General features: G+C 41.6%; 1 protein-coding gene across 1 annotated transcript in view; it reads left to right on the forward strand.

Moving 5' to 3' along the window:
• The first annotated feature begins 12,420 nt into the window (after window positions 1-12,420).
• FER1L6 (fer-1 like family member 6) overlaps window positions 12,421-27,250 on the forward strand; it is a 206,741-nt gene continuing 191,911 nt past the window's right edge. The window contains exon 1 of the mRNA XM_054518809.2: window positions 12,421-12,535. Within this exon, the coding sequence (XP_054374784.2) occupies window positions 12,513-12,535 (23 nt within the window). The 5' untranslated portion in view covers window positions 12,421-12,512. The remainder of the gene's footprint in view (window positions 12,536-27,250) is intronic.

The following is a 27,250-nucleotide window of genomic DNA, read 5'->3' on the forward strand; positions in this document are numbered from 1 at the left end:
TCCAGTTTTATTCCACTGTAGTCTGAGAGAGTGCTTGATATAATTTCAATTTTCTTAAATTTATTGAGGCTCATTTTATGGCCTATCACATGGTCTATCTTGGAGAAAGTTCTATGTGCTGTTGAATAGAATGTGTATTCTGGGGTTGTTAGATGATATTGTCTGTATATATCTGTTAAGTCCATTTGTTCCAAGGTATGGTTAAAATTCATTGTTTCTTTGTTGACTTTTTGTCTTGATGACCTGTCTAGTGCTGTCATTGGAGTATTGAAGTCCCCCACTATTATTGTGTTGCTGTCTATCTCATTTCTTAGGTCTATAGTAATTGTTTTATAAATTTGGCAGCTCCAGCGTTAGGTGTGTATATGTTTAGGATTGTGATATTTTCCTGTTGCACAAGGCCTTTTACCATTATATGCTGTCCCTCTTTGTCTCTTTTAACTGTTGTTGCTTTAAAGTTTGATTTGTCTGATATAAGAATAGCTACCCCTGCTCACTTTTGGTGTCCATTTTCACCCCTTTAAGTTTATGTGAGTCCTTATGTGTTAGGTGAGCCTCCTGACAGCAGCAGATGGTTGGTGAGTTTTTATCCATTCTGCAGTTCTGTATCTTTTAAGTGGAACATTTAGGCCATTTACATTCAATGTTAGTATTGAAATGTGAGGTACTGTTGCTTTCATCGTGCTCTTTGTTGCCTGTGTATTTTGTTTTTTTTGTTTTTTGTTTTTGCTTTTTAACTTCTATTTTTGTTTTATAGGTCTGGTGTGATTTATGCTTTAAAGAGGTTCTGTTTTGTTGTGTTTCCAGAATTTCTTTCAAGATTTAGAGCTCTTTTTAGCAGTTCTTGTGGTGGTTTGGTAATGGCAAATTCTCTCAGAGTTTGTTTGTCTGAAAAAGACTATCTTTCCTTCATATATGATGCTTAGTAATTTGGTTTTTTTTTCAAATGCAATTATATCTTAGTAAAAGGACATTGTTGCCAATTTTAACGTTTAACCCATTTCTCGTTTGCCCTGAAAATACTTGCAGGTGGTGCTTGTGGCTGCAGCATTTACCCCGAGATAACTTTGCCACAAAATATCTTGCTTTTATTATTATGTTTGCGTCATTCTAGTATATCGACTTTGGAAACAAAAAACATCATTCTATTTACAACATTCTGTTTTTAGTAGTGGTATTTCCATTTACAAAATATAGTAATTCTCAATCGTTGAAAATGTCAAATCCTAGAAAACGTAGCATTCCTACGCATGATCATAACATCGTTCTCAAACAGTTGTTGGCTGAAGGTTCACTTGATGAATCTGATTTTTCTGAAATAGATGATTCTGATGATTCAGACAATTCTGATGTTCTGTTTAGCAATAACTCCAAGAACAGTTTTTATATTTTATTTCCACACTGAAAATCAGTCATATTTGCTTCAGCCTCAAAGAGCATGTTTATGTAAAATTAAATGAGGGCTGGCAGAGAGCTGCACTTTTTTCTTTTCCTAAATGGGAAATGATCATCTAATTGCCAATGTAAAGAATCAGCACAATGTCAGGCATATGAAGTCTACACTTACATATGTACACATTTAAGGGCAATATGGACCATTTCATACTGTAGAATGTTCGTTAGGAGCCATGTGCCACTGCTGGGAATACCACCCTAACCGGTGAGTACCCTGGGGAAGGCAAATTGTAGCACAAAAGGAAGCAAGACAAGGGATGCTGGGCACTGTTGGGAAATGATAGTTATGCAAGAATCTCATGTTCTCTGAGAAGAGGGATTTGACAATTTAATTAACTTATCTTTTCTCCTACCTAAGCACTTCTGCCAATCAAATCCTCCCTACACTTCAAAGCAGAGGCCTCCTCCGAAGCCGGCAGTGATAACACAGAAGACTTTGAGGCATGGCACATGCATATCTTTGATCAAGAACGCAGGGCAGTAGATGTGTAGAATTGTTGCCCTGAGGCCTGAAAGGGTGTGATTGGCTTTAGGGGGCATATGTAGGTGTATAAGTCTTGTTGTGACAGCACTGGGTGCTGGATCTTGAGTGACAGAAGCATTTGCATATTTTAGAATAAACTCGTGTGTGTGTGTGTGTGTGTGTGTGTGTGTGTGTGTGTGTGTGTGTGTATGTATGTGATGTATGGGGCTAAGCACCACTCCCAGGCAGGTCCCTCCTTGCTTGAGGCTATAGGGAAGGTTGGAAAGCATCTAGCACTAGCTCTGTATATAGCAATCTCACAGCAAATAATCACACTGCACGCCCTCCAGCCCCAACTCCTAAATCCCCTTCTGATATGAGGGGGAAAAGTGGAGCCCTGGCCAAGCAACTCCTTATGAGAGCCATATTCAGCAGACATATGTGGACAGAGAACTTCTAGGACAAGAGGGAACTCAAAGTCTACCTCTAAAACATAGAGTAAAAGCAACTACTTCCTAAAACTAGCTTAGTTATTTGGGACAATAATGGCTATTTCAACCTATACAAGATACTTAGAAGGTGGTGAGCTCCCAGCCACTGGAAGTGTTGAGCCGAGGGTAGATGCCAAGTTAGGGTTGACCTGAGGGGGTGTCTTCCACTGTTACACAGTGAGTCTAAATGGCCTCTGAGATCTCTCCCCACTCTGAGATTCCAAGGGCATAAGATAAAAGTGTTTGAAGTGGCAAACAACAAACAGAGAAACAAGAAACAAACAGGGCATAGGTATAGTAGTATGTTGGTGCCAGTTCACACTAGCTTTCAAGAGTCAGTTGTTAAATATTCAGGATATTTGTGAACAAGTGGTTAAACATTTGGTAGTTTGAAATCAGCCATGGTGGGAATATTTACTCCATGGAAATTGGCAAACGCTACAACTCAGGACTTTTTCTCTAGAGAGCTGGTTGACCAGCACACCCCTGAAGACACAGTTGGTCTAGCCATTGAGTTTCATTTTAGCTAGGATCTAGAAAACTAATTCAATCCCACTTAAATTTTTTTTTTTTAATTTTAAGTTCCGGGAAACATGTGCAAGACATGCAGGTTTGTTACATAGGTAAACGTGTACTATGTTGGTTTGCTGCATCTATCAACCCATCACCTAGGTATTAAGTCCCACATGCATTAACAATTTATCCTGATACTCGCCCTCCCCCCAACCACCCCTGGCAGGCCCTAGTGTGTGTCGTTCCCCTCTCTATGTAAATGGGTTCTCATTGTTCAGCTCCCAGTTATAAGTGAGAACGTGTGGTGTTGGTTTTCTGTTCCTGTGTTAGTTTGCTAAGGATAATGGCTTCCAGCTTCATCCATGTCCCTGCAAAGGACATGGTCTCATTCCTTTTTATGGCTGCATAGTATTCCATGGTGTATATGTACCACGTTTTCTTTATCCAGTCTATCATTGATGGGCATTTGGGTTGATTCCATGTTGTTGCTATTGTGGATAGTCTCAGCCCCACTTTTTGTAGCAGAAGAATACAGGACCTAAAGGAATGCTGCTAGTGTGGTTAAACTCCTTGGTTTTTTGCACAGACAAACATGGTGCTACCAAGTGTGTAGCCTTGAACCAAGTACTTTATCTCTCTAAGCCAGCCTTGGTTTCCTTATCTATAACTATTACATGTGATAATACATATACAAAGATTACTATGGTTCCTGCACATGATAATCCCTTAACAAATGTAGCTATTATTATTTTTTTTCTGAGTTGTACATTACTGTATAATTTTAAATTATTGCTGTACAACTTAAAATTATTTTTTCTAAGTTGTATGTTGATTATCTGCTGTAAAAGCAGCAGAGTGTTAGGTTTAAACAACAACAAAAAATTTCTACTTATGTAAAGCAATATGGGGTTTTTTGAAGGGATATTGCGTTGAAGAACAGGATCAGAAATCAGACAGGAACCAAGAGAAGCCAAGGGGCCAGAATCCAGGCAGAGTCATGGAGACAGGCAGGTAAGGTTATCCATTGCTGTCATCGGTGATACCACCTCTCCCATCAGTCCTGGGTAACTGGCTTTGCCACTAGCCCTGTGGCTCCCAATACTGGGTATTTCTGCTGTCCCTTGTCCCAACCATAGGAATGAATTATCTGCTCGTTTCTTTGCATAACAAACTTCAGATTCAAAGCCTTGGGCAGATACCTTCAGTTGGCCAATCCTCACTTAGATGTCAGCACCATAACCTCTAGGGGTATGGTGTAATAAGAAGTATCTAGTGTTTTCAGGCTCTGTTCTAAAAGGTGGGCTCTACCTCCCACCCAACCCACACTGTGGATAATTTCCAAACACAGGAAAAATCTGGGTGAGTGACACATATCCAATATGGTTTATTCCTTTAGATACCCTACATCCTTTCTCCCAAGTTTAGTGTTTGACAACAACAACACAGATATAAAAAGATGCTCCCATTTAGCATAATAAACTGATTATGGCTGGGTGTGGTGGCTTACTCCTGTAATCCCAGCACTTTGGGAGGCTGAGGCAGGCAGATTACTTGTGGTCAGGAGTTCGAGACCAGCCTGGCCAACATGGGGAAACCCTGCCTCTGCTAAAAATACAAAAATTAGTTTGGCATGGTGGTATGTGCCTGTAGTCCCAGCTACTCAGGAGGCTGAGGCAGGAGAATTGCTTGAACCTGGGAGGTGGAAGTTGCAGTGAACCGAGATCACGCCACTGCACTCCAGCCTGTTGGGTAATAGAGCAAGACTTCATGTCCGGGGGGTGGGGGGGGAAAAAGATTGCTCACACATCTGAAGACCTTTTAACCCCCTCTTTAAAGAAAGACCAACTGAATTGATGTCCAATTTCACGTCTTGGATACTTGTTCTTCCCTTAGCATTGATATTCTGTAACCTGTGGACAAGGTCAGGGCCTGGCAAACTTTTCTGTAAGGGACCGTGTGATTATTTTAAGCTTTGTGGTCCACAGAGTGGTTGTCTAGACTACTCATGTCTGTCATTGTTGCACGACAGCAGCCATAGACAATGTGTAAATGAATGGTCGTGGCTGTGTTCCAATAAAACTTTATTTACAAAAGTCCCTAGATGACTGTACTAGGACTGCAGTCTGTAGTTTGCCAAATTCTTGACTAGATTATACACTTTGCTACCACCAGGACACCCTATCATAATAATCAGGCACCATAAAGAGGAAGGAGGAATGTTATTGTGTACACATACTCACACACAAATCATCCAGAATACAGAAAGGAAGCAGACATAGGTACAGGGAGGGGCTATGACTTCATTCCATCAACAGATCACACGGTCATAGCTGCTGCTATCACCACCCTCCATTATGGCCCATGCCATGCTTCCTTATTGATAGTCAGTAACTCACCTAGTTGTGGTCCAGTATCTGATGGGGCAACCCCGACTTTCACTGTGTCTAAGCTTTTGGTAATTTTGCCTGTATAGTGCTGGAAAGGTTGTCCAATAACCTTTGTTGGACAACCTTTAGTTGGCATTGGTGACATGTTTCTCTGGCCATTATCTAAACCTCCTTCCTATGCTCAGTATTGAGGAGAAATTGGGATTACTACTCCCCAGTATGAGAAGAATATGATTAAACCCAAGAGGCTTCCCTGAGGGCCTCTCACTGGACATGATTGTATGAGAGGCCTTCAGGGAAGCTCTCTGGGTTTTAACCATATTCTTCTCATTCTGGTGAGTAGCAATCCCAATTTCTCCTCAATACTGAGCATAGGAAGGAGGTTCAAACAATGGGCAGAGAAATAAGTCACCAATGTCTACTACCTAACCTGGATGTCAGAAGGGCAGTAAACTTACAAACACTGCACCACACAGCACACATGGGACATTCACAACAAATATGGTAGCGAAAATTTGCTCTGTTTATGTACAGCATTTGATAAACAGTATCTAAGTGATGTATTTGTTTCTACTCTAGTCTGTGAACCTCCCAGAGTTGAGAACAAATGTATTTCTTTTTGCTGTCCCAGAACCAAGCACCATGCCTAATAAACTGTTAGGTGCTTGAAAAATTGATGTTAAAAAACATTAAAAAGTCATAAGAGATGTCAAAACCCAAAATATGGGGAAGTAACTCATAAAAAATGTAACTTGCATGAAAGAACAATAGGTTCTCTTGGGCAAATAATGTGTGTAAGAAACACATATTAGTTGAGGAAATGGAAGTTTGTGGATAAACATGATGTAGTGATTTAATCCTCACCTGGGGGTGAAGACTGGGTATTTCTCTCTCTTCTCTTGTGAGGCTCTTACAAGATACTCTGCAATTGGGAGTGGTATTGATTCAGGGCCAAAGCAAATTTATTGCTCTTCTACTCTTTGGGAAATAATTTATTTAAGAGCTTGCATTTTTAAGTCAATAGAACTTTAGAAAACAGTATGTTTCCTCAGTAGATAAGACTTTTAGTAAGAAGTAGACAGAAGCTCAAGTCTAGATGTGAAATAGGAAAATATTATCACAGACGAGTTGGCTTCTACTGGAAAGTTTAACTGTTGATTGAATTAAATAAGTTTAATTCAACGGGTTTTTTTTGGGGATATTTGCTAAGTATAAGGATAACCATATCTTAGGCAGTGTGGGAACACACAGATGAATAAGATTGCTCATAACCTAGTGGAGGAGATAGGCTTGAAGTCTTTTAGATGCTATAGGTAGAGGCAACAATGAACAAGTTGAGGAGGACAGAGGGGGAAGAGATTAATTTCAGCTCAGGGAATCAATATAGACTCTATGGAGGAGTGATTGTTGGAGAGGTGACTATGATTTCAATAGAAATATATGAGGAAACACATTTTGGATGGTAAGAACATAAGGCAAAGATTGCAAATTCAAATGTCTAAGGGGCCAAGCATATCACTATTATGAGTGAAGCTAGCTGAATATAAGACAATAGGGAATAGTGGGGGTTATAGTCAACTGGAGGGGCATGGCTCATGTAAAGGGATTAACCACTCCTCAGGCTCAGTTTGACTGTTAACATGATCCACTAATTTTTCAAGAGAAGCTGGAGATCTTCATAAACATTGTCAATGGATTTGATAAAGCAACCACCCTGTAACAGTGTGATCCAAATCCATCTACAGGCTAATTCTAGTCTGCAGACAGTGAGTTACAGAAAGACGAAGCAGGAGAAAGATGCAAGCCAAGCTTGGGAGCCAGCATTGTGTGGGGACATGAGTGGGGGGGGGGGGGGTGTTTGTGTGATAAGACGAAAAAAGTGGATAGAGTGAAATCTTCCAAGACACTGAATACACTCCCAAGGAGTTTGGACCTTATTCTGTGGGCAGTGAAGGCCTGGGATCATGGAGATGACTTGTTGAAAACAGTTTCTAAAAGACCTCTCTGGTTGCCTACGGAGGAAGGGATGAAAAAGGTTGTTGAGTGGGGGTAGAGGTGAGTTAGGAGGATGCTGCAAAACCCAGGGTGAGAACTAATGAGGATCTGAACATAGACTGAAGGAGACTGGTGAGGTATATTAAGACTCAAAACATATTCATGATCGGCTACACATAAAGGTTGAGAGGAAAAAGGTTGCTTTCTATGCCTTCAGAAATTAACTTAGAAAACCAGGTCTAAAACCCAAATGGATCACTAACCAGTTTTATAGCCTAGGGCCAATTATTTCTCTTAAATGTTAGCTTTTTCTTCTGTCAAATGGTGACAATGATAGCTGTCTTTGTCAACTAGGGGATGATGTAGCAATCAAACGAAACAGAGGACATGAAAGGGAGGTCATCACCATAAAGGACTGTGTCTATGGAAGTGATTTCGATTGTTGTTATCACAGTTAACTCTGAAATTCCTCATCAGTCAGGACTTTGCAAACATATGGAGTCATAAAAAATTATAAAAATGACAAACCATTTTTAGCTTGGTATGAAATAAGTAGCAGCATCTGGAGAGAAAAAATTTACTCTGTTGTTGTTAGCAGTGATAATCATGGCACCTGCTGTGGCTTACAGCCCTTTCCAAGTAAAGTGGGCCCATCCACTGTCCTAGCTGAGATTTACATCCTAGGCAGCCACGTTTGAGGCCTCAAGCCATGTCTGACCTGGCAGCAACATATTCATCTGCTGATCAGTGGTCTAGGATATGCCGTCATGTGAAAAGACTATTCAAACAGTAATGATGATAATCAGCTGAGCTGGAGATATACTTCTGTAGAGAATTTGAGTGGGGAAAGAGTAAGACATCCAATCAATGGCATGAAGACAATGGGGTAGAGGAGCAACATGGTATACCACTAGAGAAGGTGGCAGATGGGGAGATGGTAAGTTGATAGAACACTAGGGAGAGGACCTAGGACCTTTTGCGTTCAGCATTGCTGGAGTTGCTTTAGGTCAAGAACCATCTTTCAGTCCCATCCTCTGCGTGGCCATATCCTATGATAACTTAACATTCTTTTTGTTCAACATAATTTCATTCAGTGGAAATCCTTAAAATACTTCATCCCTCACTTGAGTTAGCTCTTTTTTTTTGTGACCAAAAAACCTAACTGAAACATTGCCTCTATTCACCTGAAATAAACCTTCCTGATATGTTTGAAGTGAAAAACAGAGGTCCTCCAAAATTTGCTTAAGTGTCTTCTAGTGGGAGGAAAAAGTGATTAAGTTATATGGCATGCAACTGGATAGACCAAGGAGTTAGGGTTAAACTTTAAGAAATGCTGTGTTTCAAATTCCATATATATAGAAGGGCAGTTACTTTAAAAGAAACATATCTTAAGACTAGTCAAGGCAATGACAGTGAGGAAAAACTTGAGTTAATGCATGAAATTGATGGTCAGGTGGAATAATCATGGGCTTTAGAGTCAGAAGTTTAACCTGAAGTCCAGGTCCTATGACTTCCTGGTAGGATGGGCAGTGAGGTCTAGGGTGAGTCACTCATTATGCTGAACTCCAGGTACTGAAAAATGGAGCTGTAAAGGTGATGGTTATCATGACAGTGACAATTATGATGACAGTGATAATGATCATTGGGCAGGAGTCCGTGGAATTCCTCATATACTTATATTGTTTGTTATTAAGGAAGTAAAGTTCTAGAGTTGGAAATGAAAAGACTCAAGACAAAAAATGGAAAAGGAATAGTAATTATACACAGAAGAAAGTTAACACATTTCAAAAAAATTACTTGTGAAGAGTTGATATTCCCATTTGATTCCACATGATAGTTATGCAATAAAATGTTTTTGGGCCTTAACATTTTAAAAGAAAGATAATAGTATTAATAATAATAATAGTGACAATGGTAATAATGCTAATAACTGCAGCTACCACTTAGCATCCACAATGGCCCAGGCCGTGTCACGCTTCACATTCACTGTCTCAAATTCTCCAACAGTCATGTTTATTACCCCCACTTTACTCATGAGAAACCCAAGAAGCCCTCTGTTAATCTTCAGAGAGATTAAGAGGCTGGATCAAAGACAAACAGGTGGGGGTTTCAACCTAGGTCTTTCTGGCTCTGCATTCTGTGTCCATCTTCCTGTTCACTTAGCGAGCTCACCCTAGGATGCTGAAACACAGGAGCTGCAATGATCCTTGGAGATTGCCTAATCTACGCCCTTCTTTTTAGGGGAAAGGAAACAGAGTCCTGGAGTTGTGGAATGGATTGTCCGAGAGCACGCAGCTAATTACTGGTGAGATCAAGTCCTCAGACTCAAGTCTCCCGACTCAGGGCTGTAGTCTGTCATCTAAATTGGGCTGCATCTCTGGTTTTGAATTTCCATGCTCTTGTGCAAACAGGCTGTTGGTTTTGTTCCAGAGAATTACAGGGCAAATTTACTCTTCCTGGGGGAACAGCTGGCATATGCGCTGTGAAGTCTGCTATCGTAGCACACCCTGGTTTTATGGTAGACTAGCCTCTGGCTTCTATTAGCAATAGGGAATCCGTTTGGCATGGAGTGAGCAAATAAGGGAGTGCACTGAAAACCAACCCCTAGATTCTTGTTTAGTAGCAACTTCTAGCATGAACATTACATGGTACTCATCAAAGTGGGAGCTGGGATAGCACATTAGCATGCTCACAGCAGCCAGCCTTTATGGAATGCTCATCACATCCTAGGATCCTTTAATTCTCAGAATTAAACGGCAAGTTAGCTAATGTAATAACCCATTTAAAAGATGAAGAAACTGAGACCCAGGGACATAAAGAAACTTGTCAATGTTTAAAAAAAAAAGAAGAAAGCCTACTAAGTACCGTAAGAAGATCATAGCCTTCATTCTCTGGTATGTTTGATGATGCCAAAGCTGACATTTGTAACCACCACACACGCCTGCACAGCACCTATAAAGTTTTGCACCTGTAGGGGCTTGGGGTGGTTAGAAAATAAGAACAGTCTTTGCCCTCAGGAATTTTATAGCCTAACTTGGGACATATACACATTCACAGATATAATTCATGATAATACTATCTCCGAGAGAGCATTGAGGTGTTTTTTGGCAGGCACTGTTCTATGAGATTTATGAGAATCTGCCTTAATTTTTCAACATGGCTATGCAGTAAATTTTTATCCTCATTTTACAAATGAAAAAACTGAGACTGAGAGAGGTAAAGAAAATCACCAAACTTTCTGTAGTTAGTAGGTATTTTAGAGTCTTGATTCAATCCATGGCGGTTTAACTCCAAAGCCCAGGTTCATAGTCACTGTGGTCAAGGTTAAAAATAAAAGAAAATCAAATGCTATGGGAATCCAAAGGCATAGACATCTAAAATGGAAAGACTGTTGCCCTAAATCCTCAACACTGACTCCAGTAAACTTTCCTGCCAACCAAGAGCAATACAGTGTACGGTATTGGAGGCAGTGTGGTCTGAGTGATCTAGGAAGAGAAGAGCAGTCAGATCACCAGGTGTTAGACTCATCTCTTCGCCAGTGAGTGTGGTAACTGCCGTAACTGAGGAGGACATCTTGGCTTGCTCTTCTACGTCTTGATTACTATCACTGAAAGGAGCCCATAAACCTGGTTTACTTTTAAGAGATAATTTATATTTTATTGCTTGTTTCTGGGAGGATACTCACAGATGCTAACAAAACTCACAGAGACTGGGGAAGTTATAAAAGCTTCAGAAAAATCTTGAAAGTTATTACATTTTACTTAATACCTCCTAACTACGGAAAGTATTTTTATTTAATAAATACAAATGGGGTTAGTCCCATTTTTTTCCATAGTCCCTTCATAGACAAACTTATGTAATTACTTGTTCATATGTTAAATAATTTACTCACAAACACACACATATATATTTGATATTTACAAAAATCCATTCTTTTTATTTTCCACAATTCCTAAGAGAAAGAAAGGAGAGGCATTTTCAATGTAGCCAGCTGCCTCTCTCTTACAGATTTCCAGCTGTGTTTCTTTTCTTTGGGCTTTGCGGCAGAGTGAAAGGAGGCTTGGTCTGGCTGTCAGGTCACCTCTACTGTTTATTAGCCATGTGATTTGGGCAAGTGTCCTCCCTTGCTGGGCTCTGTGTTTTTGTTTTTCTCTCCCTAAAAGCAGGGGCTGGACTAAGCCATTGGTTTCCACATTGCGCTATTGCATGGTGAGTGGGGACTGTGGAGTTATTGGAGAGGATCTGGGAACCCATGTGTTGGACAAGTTTGAGGGCTGGGCAAAATAATACCTCACACATATCTATCATATATGTATATGAGGATACTGTTGTGACTAACAAAACGCAATTACAAGTGTTATGAAATTTTTCTTAACTGTAATCTTCATAATTTTCTTAATTAAAAAATACAATTGAATTTTTCCTAATTTTGGTTAATATGGCGTTCTTAATGAACACACACTAAACATTCTGTTAACATCAGAAAGGTCTGGTTACATCTTCTGTATTAGAAATGGGTCTTGCAATTGTGAAGGTCTGAATGATTTATTGGGTCCTTTTTAGGGTTAACATTTTGGGATTCTAAATTGCAGTGTTCTAAAAAGGTAGCCACTATCCATGTGTGGCTGTTTAAATCTAAATCAACTTTAAAAAATTTAATCAGTTGCACTAGCCACATTTCAAATGTTCAATAGTCACATAGATTGGTGGCTACCATATTGGACAGTGTAGATAATAGAATATTTTCATCATGGCAGAAAGTTCTATCAGACATCCCTGTTCTAGGAGAACTGGATGACCTTATTAGTGTGTTTTCCTTGACATGAGATGGTCTTATGGTCTCTTCTAATGATGTTTTTAGAAGAATGCGAGTTTGAGCCTGAAGGCATTTAGCTTTTGGCTCTGTCATTGAAGGGGAAAAAGATATATATACATCAGTGGGTGGGGATGGTTAAGAAGCCTGGAAGATTGATCCACTCTTTGTGGGACAGTTTGCTTTGCACTTTTGATTACACTTAGTAACATGATGCTTGCAAACAGCCATGCACAGCAATGCATGTTGATTCAGCCACACCCCCAAACTCCACAAATAGCCTTACCCACTCAATTACTCAGAAACTCAGAAGCCTGTGACCAGGATCTGGATAAAGGCAGACATCAGGATTTTGCTGTGTTCCTAGCCCAGAGGAGCAACTAAAAAGAGGAAGAATGGAGAAGCCATCCAAAGCCAAGTAACATATTTCCTTCTCTTAACGGGAAAGCTTATGGGTGTGGCCAGAGTCAAGGGACTGGGAGAGGCAAGGGTCTCCCTTCAAAAATTTCATGGGTTAATTTAGACTTAAGGGTTAGTAGGAAAAAGTGGGCCAGGAGGGACAGCTGGGCCTGATCATGCATCTAAAAGAAACTATTCCTCTTCTGATGAGTAAATAAACCTTCACTCTAGAATATTTGGAAAATATAGAAGCTAAGAGGAATTTAATCATAACTCATATTATCACTGGAGGTAATTATTGCTAATGTTTTCAATATTAAAAAAATTTTCATTCCTTGAACTGAACTATAAAAGGTATTACATGCTTTTTTTTTTTTCCTTTTTTTTCCCAACCAGGGCCTTTCCTTATTTAATTGCACTAAACTGGAAAGCCAACCCAAGCTTGTGGTTTCTTTTCTTCCTCTGGCTATTTCTTTCTTCTTCAAAGTCTCTTATCTCAGTTTGTAAATGAGAATTGAGGTCTTTCAGTTCTTTTGCAGGAATGATGTCCATTGGCCTCACTCACAGACTTGTTTAGGAAGCTCTGCTGGGGCTAAAACTTTGCCTTCATGGCCATGATAGCCAGGGGGATGAGGGGCAGTTTGTCATGTGGTTCAGGGGTGGCCTTGGCTTTTCATTTGGTTTGGGGCAAGATAAAAAGGGTCTGGACACTTTTTAAAGTGAAAAGAGACTCCACTTGTCTCTTTTCATCCGCAAAGTAATTTGGTAGAATTACATGGGTACATTGTGAGTTCAAACAAGGGACAGAATCAGGATTTAGTATAGAATTGGGCTGCTGATTGACTGTTAAAATTCAATTCATCATTAATTAGATTTTTATTGACCATGTTATGAATATGGTCTTTCACTAGGCACTAGGTCCACAAAAATGGACCAGACGAGATCCCTCTCTCAGAACATTTACAGATTAGTAGTCTTGATCTATAATGAAACAGACAATCAAAATTTGAGTGTTGCAGGTTATTACAATAGCGGTAAGTTCAGGATACTGTTAGAGCCTAGGCAGGGAGAGGCACTTAATCCATTTTAGGAGGATCAAGGAAGTCTTCTTAGACTATACGCATCTAAACTGAGAAGTGAAGAATGAATAGGAAATAACATTCTTGAATGTGGAAGTGAGAGTCAGGGTGAGGAGAATATTCCAGGTGGAAGGTATAGACAGCGTGAGTAAAGACAGGCAAGTGACAGGCAGGATGTATTTGAGAATGACAAGTTCAGTAAAGTATACCCTATGTCCATTTTGCATATTTTGCTGATAAATGCTTGGACAATAATGTTTGCTTCAAGGTGAGCCTGTGTTGATCTCTGAGGGTGCATTTCCTTCATCCCCAAGTGTAAATGCTGCCTGTTCTGAAAGAGGACCCAGGGTCAAAGCTGCCTTCTTCAGGCAGCCCTCCTAGATTTCCTCTGGTAGAAGTAAACTCTCCCTCTTCTGAATTCTCAAAGTGCTCCTGTCTTCTTGGAACTTTCCACTTTATACAACAGTTGCTAATGAATATCTCTCCCTCTGCCCTCCTGGACTATAAACAAATTGAGATCAGGGGCAGTCTTACCGTCTTCCAGAATCTTGGATGGCACCTGGAACAAAGATGCCCTTCAACACAAACATGTATTCGGGATGCTGGCCCATGACTAGCACTGAACTGTGCTAGTATCTCATGGATTTTTTGAGCTTTTATGGTATTGCCTCCTTCATTGCAAATTATCCTTTTCTCTCCATATGTTTGCTCTGCTCTCTTGCCACAGTCAGGCTCAGGATAATTTTTAGAAGAGGATAATGGCAATTAGTGCCATCTAGTCATGCAGATTGAGTTCACTGGATTGCAAGTTTTAAGTGGAATTATAAATAGTTCTTGGAGTAAGCACTCTGCTTTGAGTGAAGAGAGAACAAAATTTCTCATGTAGGTAGCAACATTTTAGTGTTGTGGAGGTTTTTAGCAAGGTTTATGTCCAACCATGGTGCATTTGGATGTTTATATAGGTTGATAAAATAATGAAATACTTCCATAGCAGTAAGTGAATAGCTCCTGTCTTGAGCCCACTGAGTGCCCTTCTGACAGCCAAGACTCACTTGTATCCAGCAGTTAATGCGCCAATGTCTGGTTTAGCAGGAGGTCCAGGGCCCTGCAGTAGCACCACAGCTGGGGCACTCTGATAGGTTGATACCCATGCCATTGGTATTTTGACTACCACCTCTGCTTACCAAGTGTGTCTGTCAGTGATACCGAGGTATTTCCTCCTAAAGAAAACAGGATTTGGGGGCATTTTGGATAAAAGAGAGCTGATTAGGGGACTGCAGAGAACAGCAATTCCAACCCACTGATTTTTATCATTTACTAACTGCATCACCTTAGACACGATGCTTCGCCTCTACTCAGTTTTCTTGTCTGTAAAAGAGGGATATAAATTCATTCCTTTATCCATCCATTCATCCGTCCATTCACCCACTCACCCATTTATCCATCCGATAAATAACTGTGCCAAACAGGAAATGTTGACTGATGGTGACCAGACACACATTTAGGGGATTCAATTTGGGGAACTTACCGTAAATCTAGTTTTTAAGGTCAAATGAGACATCGAGAGGGAAAGCCTTTTGAAAGTGCAAAGGACTTGACTGATGTTGAGGTGTCCAGTACATCAATAATATCCACTCAAAGAACAGGCTGGGGCATTCCGCACTTCAGGTATTCATGACATTTGTCTAAATCTCACAAAGGGCCAAAAGGACTAGGAGTCAGTTTTCATTTAACTATTTGTTGAAAGCCTCCATGTTCCAGATGTCATCTTCTTCCCGCCAAAGAAAAAACATAAAGAGTTTTACAGTCTTTGCTGAATGTAAAAATAATGCACAATCTTTATAAAAATGTGAAACAATACAGTAAGATGTGTAAAGACAAAAAGTAAAATTAATCCCAAATACTACCTCCCAGAGAGAAATACTTATTTTTGATGTGAAATTCTCTTCAGGCATCTTTCTGTGCATATATACATTTTTATACACAAATTGTATCACATTATTCATGCTGTTCTATAACCTACTTTTCCTCTGAACATTATCAACATACACTGAAAGTTTTATTACTGGGAAAATGACTGAAAAGTTTAACATTAAAATGAACTATATTCTCTTTTGTTTCTTTCGTCATAGCATTCTAGAATTCTGTTGAATCCTTTTCTTGCATTTCTTGCATTTTCCCCTTGAACTAATGAAGTTTGTGCTTAGGTCTTGTGAAGTGAGCATCTTTTCAATTCAGCAAATACAGGCTGGGCACAGTGGCTCACACCTGTAATCCCAGCACTTTGGGAGGCTGAGGCGAGTGGATAGCTTGAGCCCAGGAGTTTAAGACCAGCCTGGGCAACATGGTAAAACCCCATCTCTATAAAAATACAAAAATCAGCCAGGCATAGTGGTGCGCATCCATAGTCCCAGCTACTCAGGAAACTGAGGTGGAAGAATTGCTTGAGCACGGGAGGTGGAGGTTGCAGGGGACTGAGATTGTGCCACTGCACTCCAGCCTGGGTGACAGAGACAACCTGTCTCAAAAAAAAAAAAAAATTCAACAAATACATACTTGCACTGCAAGTATGTACAAAATTTAATTAGTCCCCAGTTGGTACGTATTTGAGACATTTCCCATGTAATAATTCTATAATTATCATCCTTGTGTATTCAGCTTTGTCTATGTGCAATTGCATCCTCAGGACAAATTCCTAGGAATGGGAAGGCAGAGGTCAAAAGTTTTTAAACTTTTATTTGTATTTGTGTCAGGGGCTATTAAGGGACAAGAGAAGTGTAGGCTGTGGGAGGTTGAGGTTTAGCTGAAGTCTTGAGACTTCAATCTCATGGCACAATCAAAGAACATGGCAGAAAGTGTTTAGCAGAGAGCTGAGAGCGAATGCTGTTAGGTGGTGGTGGCAGGGGCGGGGGTTGGTCATCGAATGTTGGAATCAGTTTCACCAGTGATTGAACTGACCTTGCTTTGGCGTTCTTAAGAATAGCCTGGAAGGCATCAGATAGGGGATTTCTGGGAGATTCCAGTGTAAAGGCGAAATTTGGGGCTGGATTCCTTTCAGTTCAACAAATATTTAGAGAGTGCCCCTCAGGGTCAGGCGTGGGGTATGGAGGAAAACACACCGGCCCCTGGCATCCAAGGGCTCTCAGTCCAGCAGAGGACATACAGTGCTCAACAGGTACTGCAATTCAGAGTGGATGGCTCCAATGGGATCCTGCCCCAGGGGAGGCAGTACAATGACTCTAGGTGGGCAGAGAGTGTTGGCAGGCAAAGAGAACACTTTGTAGGAGAGTGTGGACTTGAAGGATGAGTGAGAACTCCTCGGGAAGGAAGGGAGGGGGCCCCCAAGTCTCAGCAGTGGAGAGGCTGGAGGCCAGGAGAGAGAGTGGGGCACTGTGGTCCAGGCTTGCTAGAGCATAAAGCAGAGAATGGGAGGGTTGGTCCGTTGATACTGTTTCCCACACCCAGGGCCAGCTACCTCTTCTCATGCCTTAGGTTTTCTTATTTCCTTAACTGGTCCAGGCTGGCCTTCCTTGTAGGGAGGACTTGCTTTGCATTTACTCTTTATGTAAAGTAAAGATGTCTAGGAGGCATATGATAAAGGTCAATTGTGGAAGGACTCTGGTTCAACAGCAGGCCCTGTACTTGAAAAGCATCCTGCCAGTGTAGGCAATACAGGTGTCCCTCAGTGCTTGCCCTTGGGGGCCTGCCACAGCACAGCACTGCAATGGCTGGAGGAGTCACCTCTGCTCATGGTCCAGTACCTTGGGAACAGTAAGCCCCGTCCTTGGGCAGCACTGGGCATATAACTTGCATGGCTCAGTGCAAAATGAAAACGTAGAGCCCCTTAAATTTAAAAGACAGGAAAAAAGTCTTTTCTGTTTTCCACAGTCTTTCTCATGATCTGTCATGGTGCTTTTTATTTGGGTTTATTAATAATGTCATGTTCTCTCTAAAGCACAGGGATGCTCATGGGGCAAGTGCAGACTCTCATAGGTACCCGAAGCTCCCCTCCACGTCAATCACCTAAGGTCCCTGCACCTGACATGGACTCTTCTGCACCTGTGAAAGGCAGCAGAGATAGCTGGGCCAGGGAGGGGGAGCAGGTGGCCAAGAACCTTTCCTGGAGAGGCAAGAAGGCAGTGGGAGGAGGAGGAACACACAAAGGTGAAGGCCCTAAGCCCCTGGCACATGTACACTGTCCCATCAGACTTCTTTTATAAAACACAATTTCAAATTCTTATGAAGAATTGCAAGGCGGTGACTGCAGAGCATTACACCCCAAGTTCAAGTCCCTTTCTGAGCCTGGGACACTCTGTGATTATATTGGTTGCAGGTTTTGTTCTTGAGGTTGACAGACTTCATTTCCACTCACTCCCCACCCTGAGGCTCACCCTAACTCCACTGGAGCAAGTGGAGTTGGTCATCAGGACCACGATGAGGTCATCAGGACTCTTGCAAGACAATCAAGTGGATGGGAAACAAGGCTCCTGAGAGGCCGGTTGTGACTTGTGTCTGACCTCTGGCAAATCCATGGATCCTTCTTTGACCCTGGATGGCCCCATCATCTAGCCTCTGGGGGTCATAGTCCAGGCCAAATGAGAAATACGGTATTCTGAGAGTTATGCTGGGCTGTGATGAAGAACCGCGATTAGACTGGTTCTGTGGTCCCAAGAGTTGGAAGGGGAGATTATGGTACAGTGACCATGTCTGGGAGCCAGAGCTGGGCTAGGAGGGCCCACGTCTAGCCTGAGTGACCACTTAGCAGGGCTACAGTTGTGTAGAAAACATTCCAGCTTAGTATAGGAGGATACGCTTAGTGACCTTTGGGGCCTCTCCCTACTCAGGGATTTTGTGATTTTTGTAATAAAGTTTTGGAAAGGTAATATTCACGTACTCATTCAACACACTCAAATGCCACACTCTTCCAGATGCTGGGGACAAAAGAGAAGGCTGTGGTCTGCTGCTGAGGAATTTTTAACTGTAAAAAACCATAAAATTTACCATTGTAACTATTTTAAGTGTACAGTTCTGTTGTGTTAAATATATTTACACTGTTGTACAACAGACTTCTGAAACTTTTTCATCTTGTAAAACTGAGACTATACCCATTGAAAAACAATTCCCCATTTCCCTTCCTCTCAGCCCCTGGCAATTACCGTTCTACTTTCTGTTTCTATGTTTCTATGAGTGTGACTACCTATACTACTCATACCTCGTATAAGTGGAATCAAATACTATTGGTCTTTTCGTGCCTAGCTTATTCACTTAACATAATGTCCTCAAGGTTCATCCATGTTGTAGCATGTGACAAGATTTCCTTCATTCTTATAGTACATTGTATGTCTATATCACAGTTTTGTTTATCCTTTCATCCATTGATGGATATTGGGTTGCTTCTATCTCTTGGCTATTATCAATAGTGCTGTTACAAATATGGGTGTGCAAATATCTCTTCAAGATTCTGCTTTCTATTCTTTTGGATATATACCCAGAACTGGTATTGCTGGGTCACGTGGTAGTTCTATTTTTAATTTTTTGAGTAACTGCCATTCTGTTTCCCAAAGTGTCTGTACCATTTTACATTCCTGCCAACATTGTGCAAGGATACCAACTTCTTTATATCTTTGTCACCACTTGTTATTTTCTGTATTTTTATTTTTTAAGTTTTTAGAGACAGGATTTTACTCTGTCATCTAGGCTGGAGTGCAGTGGTGCCATCTTGCCTCACTGCAGCCTTGAACTTCTGGGCTCAAGTGATCTTCCCGCCTCAGCTTCCTGAGTAGCTAGGACTACAGGTGTACACCACCATGCCTGGCTAATTTTTGGATTTTTTTTTTTTTATAGAGACTGGATCTTGCTGTGTTGCCCAGGATGGTCTCAAACTCCTGGTCACAAGTGATTCTCCCACCTTACCTTTTTTTTGAGTGTGTGCCGGGGCAGAGGGTAGTAGCCATCCTGATGGGTGTGAGGATTGTACTCTTCCAGAGGGCCAGACATGTCAACAGATGCAAGCTGTGGGGTATCTGGGGCTGGATAAAAGTCAAGTCAGCACACCACAGGGCAGCTGTGGGGAGGTTGGATCTTACTGATGATGATGGCATCAGGAAAGGCGTTAGTGTGGAGGCCGCCCTAGGGCTGAGAGACTTGAAAGGTGTTTGTCAAGCCCCTTGTAACGTGCCATTGATCTACTGTGAGACCTTGGGCAAGTTCATTCATCTGTTTGAGCCACTGTTTCTCCATTTCTGACAGGATGGGCTGGGCCAGGCAGCAGCACGAGGGAAGTATGGAATTGTGAAACAGTCTGGCCAGTTTATCTCCTTTCGCCCCAAGTACTATGATTTCAACCTTTGCCTCAGGTGGTTTCCAGTGTAAATCCCTCAGAGCTGTGCCTCCAGGCCCCTTGCACGGAGCCTTTTTCATGGCCAACTGGAAACAAGCCAACATGCACCCAGTGCCCTGCTCCCAGCAGCTGCCATCTGTGTGCGTTGGCTGGTGGCTCACATGACCTAAGCTGCAGCTATGGGAGGCTTTGGGATCTTGGCCCTCTAGCTGACTGCCTGCTGGGGGCAGGGGCATTTATTCTGCGTGACAGAAGGTAACATCTGTGGCTGGAGAGATAAGGAGAATTTCTGTCTGAGTCACTGGAGGAAACAAGAAAGAGAAAAACCTCCGACTGAGAAGAGAATCCTCAGGTTGCAGCAAGAGCAGCTGGTGTACCATTCTTCTGGCCTAAACCTGATCAGAAGCAGGCTTAGGCTCTCTGAATATTGCCTGGGCCCGGACGTTGCGCAGGGCCCCAGCCGCCCATCGTGAGGCGGAACTAAGATGTGTGCGCCAGGGACTCGGAGACCTTTAGCGAGAGAAGGCAGCGCCTCCTGCTGGTGATAAATGAAATACAGCAGAGCCGTGGGCTCCCGTAGGCACCGCCAGCCTGGAAATCCTCCACCTCTCCATCTTCCACGTCCCTTTGCCAAGAGAAACTGACATGTTTCTGGACTCTTAAGGTTCACATTTTGGTCTGTGGGTAGCTTATAATTGATGTATATAATTATTGTGGTGTGGTTTATAAATCGATGGTACACCTTACTTTTTTCTCCTTGATCTCATTGACTGTCACAGCAGCCCAGTGAGATAGATTTTAAAGGAACTTGGTGAAGACTCCGTAGCTAGTAAGCGGTGGAGCCAGGATTTGGACTCAAAGTGTGTAATCCAAAGCCCCACTTTCCTCCCTCCCACTAAATCTCATTGCCTGGCCCTGGCTTCGGAGAACTCAATAGCTGAGATTTATACAGCCCCCCACACCCCCATTCTGCCTTGCTTTCTCTGCTCTCAGTCTAGCCACATATTTCCCTGTACTATGGAGGGGCTGTTGCTCACCGCATTTCTGCCGAATGAGCTGCTATACAGCGTGGTGATAATGACAGAGGAAAAGTTATCTGAGCCAGAGACCCAAGCAGGTGTTTTGCACCAACCCCTCCAAGGGTTCCAAAGGTGGAGAGAAAATGTCTGAATCAGACAGCAAGATGCTGATGGATATTCACAGCTGTGATCCTGTAGGGAAAGGAAACAAACTCCATTTTCTAGGTGATGGGACAGAGGCACAGAGAGGTGAATGAAGCAACTTCGTCAATGTCACCTACAGAATGAGATACAACGCACGGCCATTGGCTTTGATGCCCTTGCTTTTTCCACGTATTCTGTTGAACTATATGAAATTGCCATCTGAATGGGTCAAAAACAGTTGACTCTAAGCAACTTCACATAGTTCAACTCAACGTCATGCTGCTTCCCCAGGGCACTGCAAAATTCTGCAAGTACTCCCGAGTTCTCAGAAAAAGTTACGCATAAGAGTAGCCAATTTATTTTAGGTTATTTTTTAAATCAGTAATTTAAGCATAGTGATGATGACGGTGATGATGATGATGATGACAATATCAATAATAGCAGCTAACTCTTAAGGAACCCTTAACATATATGCCTGGCCCTGTGCTAAGCCCATGCATTATTTCATTTAATCCTCCCAACTGCCGTATAAGGTAGATTCTATTATCACCTCATTTTTACAGATGAGGAACCTAACTAACCCCATCTCTACTAAAAATACAAAAATTAGCTGGGCATGGTGGCACGTGGCTTTAATCCCAGCTACTCGGGAGGCCAAGGCAGGAGAATTGCTTGAACTGGGACCCAGGAGGCGGCTGCAGTGAGCCGAGATCACGCCCCTGCACTCCAGCCTGGGCTACAGATCGAGACTCCATCTAAGAAAAAAAAAAAAAAAGTGAAAATCTGGCTGGGCATGGTGGCTCAAGCTTGTAATCCCAGCACTTTGGGAGGCCAAGGCAGGTAGATCACCTGAGGTCAGAAGTTCAAGACCAGACTGACCAACATGGCGAACCCCGTCTATACTAAATATATAGGTGGGTGCCTGTAGTCCCAGCTATTCCAGAGGCTGAGGCAGGAGAATTGCTTGAACCTGGGAGGCAGAGGTTGCAGTGAACTGAGATCGAGCCACTGCACTCCATCCTGGGTGACAGAGGAGACTCTGTCTCAAAAAAAAAAAAAAAAAGTGTATGGCCGGGTGCGGTGGCTCACACCTGTAATCCCAGCACTTTGGGAGGCTGAGGTGGATCATCTGAGGTCAGGAGTTCAAGACCAGCCTAGCCGACATGGTAAAACCCAGTCTCTACTAAAAATACAAAAAATTAGCCAGGCATGGTGGCAGATACCTGTAATCCCAGCTACTTCGGAGGCTGAGGCAGGAGAATCACATACTTCAGCCTGGGTAACGAGACTGAAACTCCATCTCAAAAAAAAAAAAAAAAAAAGAATGTGAAAATAGTGAATTGGAATATTCAGTTAATCAGGGCACACTCTGTCTGTCTCAACCAGGCTTCCATGAGAGGATTAAGCCCTGGCACTCAGAGGCATCCGTCGTATGTAATACATTTTCTCTGCTATGCATTTAGAATGCTACTAGTTAGGTACTATTCCTGGGAGAATTGAGGAAAAAACCCACACAAATCATTTTCTGTGGTTTTAATGAGGTGCACCGAACAAGAAAGGCTGCTAGATGGTGCAAGCAGCCACACTTTCCTCTTCACTTGATTGCGTCCTGTTCTCCTCCCTGTTCTCTCATATGGTCACTGTCAAAACCAAGAGGACAGTGTAATGTTAATAGAATGCTTCCCCGGTTCGTGTTTGCTCACTTATTTGTTTATCTAAGATAATCTTGTGACCTTGATCCAGATGTATCTCAAATTCATGGGCTATCTAAAATTCAATTTCCTAGAAGTGAAATCTCTAAATATTTGATTTTCCATCTGATTACAATTATTTGTTATTAATAAATTTTATTCTTGTATTAAGGTACTGACAAATTAGAATGTTGATTTATTGATATGTAATGGACACTGAAAACAGTGGCTTCAATAGATAAAAATGGACTTCTCTCTCATGGAATAGTTAGGAGGGAGACAGTCTAGGGTCAAAGTGGCATGCTTTATGAGGGAACCCAGGGATCCAGCCTCTGCCTCCCTGCAGCTCTGAAATCCTGACAGTGTTTCCCTCATCTGTGAGGTCCAGGATGGATTGCTGAATTATCCACATTCCAAGTAGCAGGATAGAAGAAAATTTTCGCAGATGCAACATGACACCTGTCTTTCAGGACAGAGCTGGAAGTTACAGCATCGTATTGACCAACATCCTATCAGCTAAAAATGATCACACGGCCATATCAGCTATAAGGCACCAGGCTGCAACGGATGCTAGGAAAGGCAATTTTGTAATTTTGGTGGCTGTGTGCCCAGCTGAAAATTGGCAATTCTGTGAAACTGGCATTACCATGTAATGGAAGGGAGAAAGCATAGCAGGAGGCAACATTCAAAAACAGAGATAAACAACGAGATAAAGTCTACATAAATAGAAGTTTCAATATTTCCTTCCTGCACTGCTGTGGACGGTCTTGCCCAGACCCCAGAGTGTGCCTATCCTTCCTTGGAGACCATTGCCGTCTGGGGTTGTTTGGTCTTTTCCAGACACATTTGAGTGGTCCTTCTGAAAATAACAGAATGCTTTGCTTACAAACATCAGCTCCATGTACAGCTACATTATTTGCAGGGCCCAGTCCAAAAGAAAACATGGGACTCCTTGTTTGACAATGATTATGAATTTCAAGATGATAAGAGCAGAACAATAAAGCAAGCATGGGGCTTGTCTATGCATGGAGTCTATGCATGGGGCTTGTCTATGCACAAGTGGCATATCTGTGAAATCAGCCCTGCTCACTTCTTATTGGGAGGTGGCAGAAAAGGCGTTAAAGTTCTCACTGACTTCTTATAATGGCTATATAAATTATGGCAGTCAACATTTATAAAACAATGCGGTGTAAATTAACACTCAGAATGGGACTAGATATTCGAATTTGGTGACGTGGTGGCAGCAGTCCCCTAGTGCATGCTTTAGGAGTGCTTCTCAGACTTGGGATGCTGCGCATACATTCCTGGAAGTTCAAGAGAATCTGTGTTGTGATGTCATATTGAGTGTTCTTTGCATGACCGCCTTCTGAGGGTAGGTTAGTATTATGTTTAAGAATCTCGGTGGCTTACTTTCCTCTGGATTCTGGGACAAAGACTATGTCCACATGGCCTGGAAGTAGGTGGCCCATGCAGTTTCCCTGGGCCAGATTGTCTGGCTCCCATGCACAAGGACCCAAGTGTGCACAGGGGAAAGGTTGGCCTGGGGCCAGCTCTGGGAGTTCATCACCGGGAAGGCTAGAGCGGGCAGGATGTAAGTTCAGGTTATGGTGGGGGAGGCAAACCTTGTCTAACATTAGGCCAAGGTTGTATACAAAGAATACAGGGATCAATCAGAAACTCAGGAGACCTGGAAGACTTTAGGGAGTAGAATATATAATAAGGCAACGGCACAGAATATAAACTATGAATAGCCACAACTCAGGCCCGCAATCTCTTATTCACAATTCCAAAATCCATACAGCTCTGAAAACTGAAAGTTTTCTCTCAGTGTGGCACAAACTCTTTTGCTGTACTACCTGATGTGAAGCTATTTATTGTCTAAGTAATATATATTCTAAGTAATATATCTATTTGCTATAGAAATATTACATTTTACTATGAAATAGTATCTTAGACTCTAATGGAAGATTACTTAATACTCTCTCTCTCTCCTAAAATCAGAAAGACTGTAAATTTCATAACATATTGGACTCCAAAGATTTGGGGTAAAAGAGGTGGGCTTGTAATACATATGATTTATTGCACATTTATTATGTGCCAGGCACTATTCTAAGCACTTTACAAGTATCAATTTAGTTAATACTCATGATACTCCATGAGATAGAGTTGGCCCAGCATTGGCCCTAGTAAGAACACTGGATCCCAGAGAAATTTTGTAATTTGCCCAGGGTCATAGATAGTGAGCAGGCAGGAAAAAAAAAAAAAAAAGCAATTCTCTTGGGAGCCTAGTTTTATGGCCTAGAAGTGAGTCAGACAGCTCAACAAGAATCAACGACCAATCTCATTTTGGGAAAAAAAAACTATTCAAACTCATGATTTGGCTGAAGTGATTCAGCAAGTCAGTAATAATAGCAAATGCAGTTGCTAGGTAAGGCAAGAGTCTTCATGAAAGAAATTTTCTTTCTAGTATCCAGGTTTCTAATGAAGCTGCTCAACAACAGTAGAATCTGTGCTGACCCTTTGGGAAAACCGTGGGACATTTGAGTGGCCAGGATACATTGATAGAATTCACAATTTTGTATTTAAATGTCCAAGGAGCAGCTCAGTTTTTATTTGTTAAATTGGATTTTTGGCTTGTCAAATTTTGTAATAATTATCCTAAGTTTTGAAAACCTTTACACTGGTTTTTTGTAGCAGTACCATTTGTTTTAGTAGAAATCTTACTTTAATGTTTTTCTTAGAAGTTGTACTTCTAGTTAATAGCTGGGTGGGCAGGCTGGTATTATCTTACTTTATTGACATTCACATTATGTAAGACAGAATGCCAAACCTTGACTCAATAAAAATAGATCACATTTATTGCTTCTTCTCGATGTTCTAAACTTATCTTGGTTAGAGAGCTGAATTGGTTTAGTTTGACAAGATTTGTTCTTTATGAAGCTTCACTGAATCCCTTCTTGCAACTTTATATATCACAGTGTTTATTGTCTGGCGATTTCTTTTCATGGTTTTTTTTTCTTTCCAGAAATGGATGCAATGTGCATATCATGAATAATGGATGATTTTGTTTATATAATTGTTATAAATGATTGTAAGAGTTAGGAATGTTAATTTCTTTATCAGCAGGAATATAAGAAGGTTTCATTGATTTGTAAATTATCTTTGAATGGCATTTGGAAAAAAATCTCATATTTTCCTTACAAAATCTTAATAAATGCTTACCTTTGCATACAAAAGTAACATAGATGAATATTCTAATATGTTAAACTTTTTTGGAGCAAAAATGATACTTAGATGAACTAGTATTTCTGCAGCCTGATGGCGAATTATTGAAGTTTTTTTATTGGTAGAATGGACCTTTGTTTTTCTTTTTGGCTGCTCTGCACCTTTAAATTTCCTTTCCAGTTTGTAGATTCCTCCAAGGTAAAAGCCATAAACTTGCTCCTAGCTTCCCTTGCAGCTAGAATGCAGGCATGTGACAGGCTCCACCAGCCAGATGGCTTGCATTTGAGATTTTGAATGTAAAGCTAGTGGCACAAATAAACAGGTAGAGTAGAACCATTCTGCTGTGGGGAAGGGCAAATAGGCTTGTTTTCTTAGGGAAGTAGCAGAGGTTCTGCAGCATCCTCCAGTTGCCAGTGGGGTGGATGAGTAGTGTCTGTGTCCAGAGGTGGGATTTTCCCAGGGCTATCTGTGGTGAGGTGAGCACTGCTCCTGGCTTTATAATCTTCAAGCCTGGCTCTCTGTGCCTCCTTGAAAATCTGAAAACGGTTTCACAGCCTTTAACACATTCTTTTTCTGTTTAATCAAGCCAGAGAGGGTTTCTGTGGTTTGCAATTAAGAAATCCAATGGATACAGCTGGAATCTGAGGATAATGACAAGGAAATAGGATTCTTTCATACATAACTTTCAACAGTGAAAGGAGATATCAGTAGAACAGGGTTATTTGCCAGGTCATTCTTATAGGAGTCATCATTTACTTAAACTGATATACTGTTGAGAATAGCCTTCTAGAGAAAGTGAGGCACACCCAGGCAAGGTGTTTTCAAGGGAAATGGGGGTGACTTAATTACCAGTGACATAGGTATTATTATGAGCTTGGAACTCACCAATGTGAATCGGTGAGTTTGGAATTCACCAATGGCCTTGGGAATGAGGTCTCCTGAGGGTTAAAAGATGAGCTATAAAGAAGTCCTGACTAGAGGTCTTCTAGAATGTTCCAGGTTCTTGGCTTGAGAGGTATTAAGGGATGGTTGGAACAAAGAATACAGTCTTACTTGAGGCCCGTTATGTGATTCTTTGATTCATTCATTTAACAATATTTTATTGAGTGGCTACTCTGCCCCATGCACATGCATGAGACGCAGCAGTGAACTGACTGGGCAGGGCTTTTGTTTGGTGCTCTGGAGTTTCAAAGTGTTTTCACATTTAGGTGGGGAAAGGAGAACAGCCTTTATAAC

Source organism: Pongo abelii, chromosome 7, assembly GCF_028885655.2.
Source record: "Pongo abelii isolate AG06213 chromosome 7, NHGRI_mPonAbe1-v2.0_pri, whole genome shotgun sequence".
Classification (NCBI taxonomy): Eukaryota; Metazoa; Chordata; class Mammalia; order Primates; family Hominidae; genus Pongo; species Pongo abelii.